Source organism: Pelobates fuscus, chromosome 8, assembly GCF_036172605.1.
Source record: "Pelobates fuscus isolate aPelFus1 chromosome 8, aPelFus1.pri, whole genome shotgun sequence".
In the NCBI taxonomy this organism is placed as follows: Eukaryota; Metazoa; Chordata; class Amphibia; order Anura; family Pelobatidae; genus Pelobates; species Pelobates fuscus.
The window spans coordinates 79554143-79560602 of NC_086324.1; the positions used below are offsets into that span (position 1 = coordinate 79554143).

General features: G+C 31.7%; 1 protein-coding gene across 2 annotated transcripts; it reads left to right on the forward strand.

Annotated features, from left to right (window-relative positions):
- Positions 1-698: 698 nt before the first annotated feature.
- LOC134571628 (gamma-crystallin-3-like) lies at positions 699-2227 on the forward strand. 2 transcript variants are annotated; one of them, XM_063430100.1, is made up of 3 exons: positions 699-768; positions 1367-1609; positions 1893-2227. In XM_063430100.1, the coding sequence occupies exons 1-3, from the start codon at positions 760-762 to the stop codon at positions 2163-2165; spliced, it is 525 nt and encodes a 174-aa protein (XP_063286170.1). In that variant the 5' UTR covers positions 699-759; the 3' UTR covers positions 2166-2227. The 2 variants fall into 2 exon arrangements, with proteins under 2 accessions (XP_063286170.1, XP_063286169.1); XM_063430099.1 differs by lacking the exon at positions 699-768 and having other exon boundaries at positions 1352-1609.
- The last annotated feature ends 4233 nt before the right edge of the window (positions 2228-6460 follow it).

Below are 6460 nucleotides of genomic sequence, written 5' to 3' on the forward strand. Positions count from 1 at the left end.
AAAGATTATTAAGAATAATAACATTCAATATGTGATGTAACCACAAAGAGCACCATTTACTTTCTCGTTAACTCCATGATTATGAGATAATGTGAATACCAATAAGAGATAAGATAAGTTGTAACTTTATCTTTAATAGTTCAAATGTTTTGGATTGTGATAACATTGAAAATACAAACACAATTGGAGGATGAATAAATGGCTGTGATTATAACTGATGCATTTGACATGAACGTACTTTAGTTTCAAATTACATCTTACGTGTTTCTATTACAAATATAATTAATATAATATGTATGATTTAGCCCCATAATAATAATAATAATAATAATAATAATAATAATAATAATAGTATCTTAAAAAACAGAACTTAAACAAGTTGCAGAACAATTGGCAATAATCTCTAACCTTGTTTTATTTTCTTTTTGTAAAATATGCTTTAAAATAGTTTTTTTTTCCCTTGGTAGGAATACAAATAATCTATTTAAAAAAAAGGCCTGTCACATTTTCTCTAGATATCTCTTAGAACCAGGAACTGCTTGTGCCAGCAGGTAAACAAAAAAAGCATACAGGATACAATACAATAGCTATACTAAAGCATATAGTATACAATAGCTATACATTCTAATTACTGGTGAAAAGAAACCAGCTCAGCACTGTTTTCAATGTATTTAAGCATCAGCAAGGTAAACAGTATATAAAGGCTCTTCATTCTGTGTAACAGCACAACTTGCATGAGCAGATCATCCATCACTGAAAATGGGAAAGGTAAGATGATCTGAATATTGTAAATATTGGCAACACAAGAAATAATGGAAACAATAAACAGATTTTTTTAAATGAAGAAAAACAAATTAAAATGTTAAATGCTTACACTGAATGCAAGCAAACTTTATCTGCTGAACAATATACGGTGGTGAGTTTATCTAGTCCAGAAACATGCCAACATAATATTCTGTAAACCAGTTTTGGACATTTGCCGCCTCCTCAAATAAGAATTCATCAGAACACATGCATCACATGTTTAATTTTTTCAGACTCAATATTAAGATTTTTTTCTGTTTTTGAAAGTATGTTCTAGTGAATGCCACTTTTCACCATAATAAATTTCTATAATTATGTGAAAGTGAATGCAAGTTCACAAATCGAAAATGCAAAATGTACCAAAAACATATATTCCAATTCTGCTCTAAACTTATATGTTTAACTCCTACACTATATTATTTTAGCAGGATAATAGTAGATGTTTTTAGGAATCTATAGCATCAAGTAATCAAACCAGAAACTATTTAAATTAAATTATTAAACACTAAAACAATAATAAACAAAAAAATCTAAAATGTTCAAATGTATGGTTCTTTCACAGATTGTCTTCTATGAGGATCGTAACTTCCAGGGCCGCTCTTATGAGTGCAACTCTGAGTGTCCAGATATGTCCTCATATTTTCAGCGCTGTAATTCCATCCGAGTGGAAAGTGGAAACTGGATTCTGTATGAGCACCCGAACTATAGAGGACACCAGTATTACCTCAGCAGGGGAGAATATCCTAATTTCCAGCAATGGATGGGTTTCAATGACTCCATCAGATCTTGTCGTATTAGCCCACAGGTAAAGATATTAACCAAAACAGTTAAGAATCTTACATAAATATGATGCAGTCCAAAAAAACATTATTTTCCAATTATCAATTATTATATGTTTACCTTTGCAAATATGACCTTTTTTGACTATTATTAATTATTTTATGGAATTATCTTCAATTCACAATTCCATTGTCAGGTGGGTAAACATTGATAAAAAAAAAATATATACCCTCGTATAGATTTTGATTTTTACATGCAATTATACAATTATTTGACTCTTGTTTATGAATATTTTTTTCTTCATAAAGCACCATGGATCATTCAGAGTAAAGGTCTATGAGAGGGAGGATTTCCAAGGTCAGATGATGGAGTTCACTGAAGATTGTCCTAATGTCAATGAGAGATTCCGTTACCATGACATCCACTCCTGCCAGGTGATTGATGGCTACTGGATGTTCTATGAGGAACCAAATTATAAAGGACGCCAGTATTACCTGAGAACTGGAGAGTACAGAAGATATACTGACTGGGGTGCCATGAGCCCAAGAATTGGCTCATTCAGGAGACTTCACCATTTCTAATAAGTTGTATTTATTACTAAATCAGCATGTCATTAAGAATATAATAAAAGCTTCAAAAATTATCTTTAAAGTCTATAATTGTTTCTTTTTCTATTTTTGTTGTGGTTTTATACCTTTTACTTTACATGCAAAATGCAAACACTTATTTTAAACCACAGTTCAGTAAATAAATTATTACTATAACAGAGACTACTAAATGGAGTCAGGATAACTCCTCACAAATCGTTAAATTACAGGCAGCTACAGGAGATAGGGGCTTTGGGTATCGACCTAGCAGGCTGCCTTACAGTAGCATCAGGAGATAGGGTTTTTTGGAACGGGTTAGTGACAGCCAGCGACTATGTGACCGGATATTGGTATTTAACAAACTCCTATAACTTCTGTAATTTAATGATTTGGCAGTTAGTACTTTGAAGCATTTAACCCCTTAAGGACTGAGCCAAATGTACACATTGTGAACAAAACAAAACGTAAACAAAACCTGGCATTTGCGCTATATGTCTATCCAACCGTAATTCACCTCTTTCATATTAAATGCACTCACCCTTATTATATATCATTTTATTCAGATGAAACAAGGCTTTCATTTAACATCGAAACATAATTTAAAATGAAAATGGGAGAAAATAAGACATTTTGTTAGTTTTTTAGTTCTACATGACAATTTAACTGTCAATGTTATAATACTGTTTGCTTTTACTGCAATAAAATACACATATTTGTATTCAGCAAAGTCCCACGTGTAAAACAGTACCCCCTATGTACAGGTTTTATGGTGTTTTGGGAAGTTACAGGGTCAAATATAGCACGTTACATTTGAAATTGAAATTTGCCAGATTGGTTACGTTGCCTTTGAGACTGTATAGTAGCCCAGGAATAAAATTTACACCCATAATGGCATACCATTTGCAATAGTAGACAACCCAAGGTATTGCAAATTGGGTATGTGATTAAGTGGCTACTAAAAAAGACTGGACATACCCCATTTGCAATACCTTGGGTTGTCTACTATTGCAAATGGTATGCCATCATAGGGGTAATTTTAATTCTTGGGCTACCATAGGGTCTTAAAGGCAACATAACCAATCTGGCGAATTTTAATGTGAAAAAAATGAAACACAAGCCTTATATTTGACACTGTTACTTTTGAAAACAGCATAAAACCTGTACATGAGGGGTACTGTTGTACTCGGGAGACTTTGCTGCACACAAATATTTGTGTTTCAAAACAGTAAAAAGTATCACAGCAATAATATAATCCGTGTAAGTGCTGTTTGTGTGTGAAAAATGCAAAAAACTTCACTTTTACTGGTGATATCATCGTTGTAATACATTTTACTGTTTTGAAACACTAATATTTATGTTCAGCGAAGTCTCCCGAGTAGAACAGTACCCCCCATGTACAGGTTTTATGGTGTCTTGGAAAGTTATAGGGTTAAATATAGTGCTTGCAAATTAAATTCCCTATACTTTCGGCATGGGTTGTCAGGCAGGTCCCGCTAATTGTAATTAATTAAAATACCTAATTATGTAAAAATATTACATAAATATATATGTTGAATTAATATATGTATATATATATATATATATATATATATATAATTTTTTAAACATATTTTTATTTATATATAGGTATTCATATAGTGATATATACGTATATATTTATGTATATAGATATATATATATATATATATATATATTATTTCGTTCTACGTGTATTTTGATATATATATATATATATATATATATAATTATATATAAACTATGCAATTTCTGGCACTCTTCCCAAATAATACATACCAGGTGCTTCTCTGTGCAAAATACTATAAACAAAGCAAGAAATGAGAGCACTCCATGGGTTTGGTAAATCAAATTACTGTATTCAAATAGCACGCAAAAAAAAAAAAAATCGACGTTTCGACCGTCTAGCGATCTTGATAAAGACCGCTAGACGGTTGAAACGTCGATTTTTTTTGCGTGCTATTTGAATACAGTAATTTGATTTACCAAACCCATGGAGTGCTCTCATTTCTTGCTTTGTTTATATATATATATATATATATATATATATATATATATATATATATATATTAATATCACAATACAGTCAGAATGAAATAACACACATCTATATATTTTTTAATTATTTATTTTTAATAATTTTTTAATTTTATTTTTTAACGTATTTACATATTTTTTTATATTATATATAAATATATATATAACAATAATTATATATCTATTTAATCAATATTAGTCTATGTGTAATTTGATATTGATATGTATATATATATATATATATATATATATATATAATTATATATATATATATATATATATATATATATATATATATTAATAGTAAAATACACCTAGACAGTGTATATGTGTGTATATATATATATATATATATATATATATATATATATACTTAGATCATATATATAAATATGATCTAAGTATATAAAAAACATTTACACTGATTTTAACTTTATTTGATTTGATTTCCAGCCAGCAAGGGGACTAACTGTCATTACAGGCAGTCCCCTTGCTGACAAGCAGCAGCCAGCTAACTCGGCCATGTGATTGTGAGTTCCTCGCAGGGACCTCATTCTCACATGGCAGGGGGGCCGGAGGAGGCAGGATCAGCAGCGGGGGACTCCCTGGGATCCCAGGTGAGTCTCCCCAACCGCGATCGCTGGCGTGGGATCATCGGCGACCGGGTAAGTAAGAAAAAACGGAGGGCGTACTGTCACGCCCTGCGGTGTTTAGAGCCACTTAGAATAGGGCGTAATAGTATGCCCTCCGGTTTTAAGGAGTTAGTGCTTACATAACAGCTGCAATATACACCATCTAGATAGTCACTTGTGTGTAGCGATTCTAACACATCAGCCTGCTTTGGCGGTACTGCCCCTAAATGCACCGTTTTTAGACAAGCCCCCCTTATTTTTTTTTTTAACCACCCCCTCCTCTACTTTGTTTGGAGCCGAGTACATCATGTCCACACCATAGTGAACCCTTTGATTAATATGGTCTAATTAAGGGATGTTCTTCTTAGATAAATTAAGGTGGATATTCAACAAAAATAAACAATATAAAAAGAGTTGAAATTAATATGTACAATACTTTGTAAACTGTGTATAAAGTCCACTTAGCAACACTAGCTAATTAGGACAACTATGTATCCATTAGTGTGCGGTGACTAACAGAAGTTAGGTATCAATTCAAACGTGATACAGTGTATTTCACTGGTTATTGTTGATTTGTCTGTCTGACCATATTCAGTTTATTCCTTAGTTTTGGTTCAATTTTTTACAACCTCTACACACTACAGCCACTAATTATTTGTACCTTGATACTCTGGAGGTATCGATCTACTGAACTATTCAATTACTCAAATTTGAGAATACTTATAATAGCTATTAAAATCCTCTTACTACTTGAAGTGGCCTTTGAGACTACTTTACCCAGAATTTTAAAGGTGTATTATCACTATGTTTATTCACAATGTCACATTTTTTTTTTTTTTTTTTTTTTACATAGAACCTACTGTTCTAGGTAGGCTCTTTTTATTTTAATATCCTAATATTAGGCTTTAATAAAGGTTTATACCACTTATACAAATTTTTACTTTTAAAGGTACTTCTTTTGGTGGAGTGGGAGTCCACACACTTTAAGTGGGCGGTCTTCCCATCCCGCTTTATTTTTTGTCTATACCAAAGGCTTATACCATATGGATACTTAATTCGTTTAGAGGTTCTCGTTTATGGAGGAGGGACTCCCCGCATATTTGTGAGGAGTTATCCTGACTCCATTTAGTAGTTTCTGTTCAATTTACTTTGGATGATGCCCTTGAGTTCCTCCGTAACTGATTAGGAGGCACCAGTGCTGACTAGTGTAGCCCTGTTGCCTCTTCTTGTATGACTCAAAATATTAATATAGCAGTGGTTCTTATAAAAACAAATAATGAGTAAGTAATAAAGGTGAATTATATTATTTTTTTAGATATAGTCCCTCAGGTGAAGTTGTGACAGAGAAAATAATTATAGCTTATTTTACTGAAGGTGGTTTGACCCAAAAAAGTAATGGTATTTCTTAAAAGAAGAATGAAAACATTCTTTTAACAACTCTGTCATGTATCAAATAATATCTATGGTGTTGTTTTCTGGTATGACATTTTTTTAATGCTTTCTTTACAGAATATAGTACATTCTTTTAAATATATATATTTATATTTATATGTTTGTATATGTCCTATATGTATAGGTCAAAGGTAATAGGGATTCTTTGTGAGT

Excerpts from the sequence above, each read along its gene's own strand:
- LOC134571628 (XM_063430099.1), top strand. The coding sequence starts at position 1,352 with ATGGTTCTTTCACAGATTGTCTTCTATGAGGATCGTAACTTCCAGGGC. Across the intron at positions 1,610-1,892 it reads CTTGTCGTATTAGCCCACAG|CACCATGGATCATTCAGAGT; the intron begins GTAAAGATATTA and ends TTCTTCATAAAG.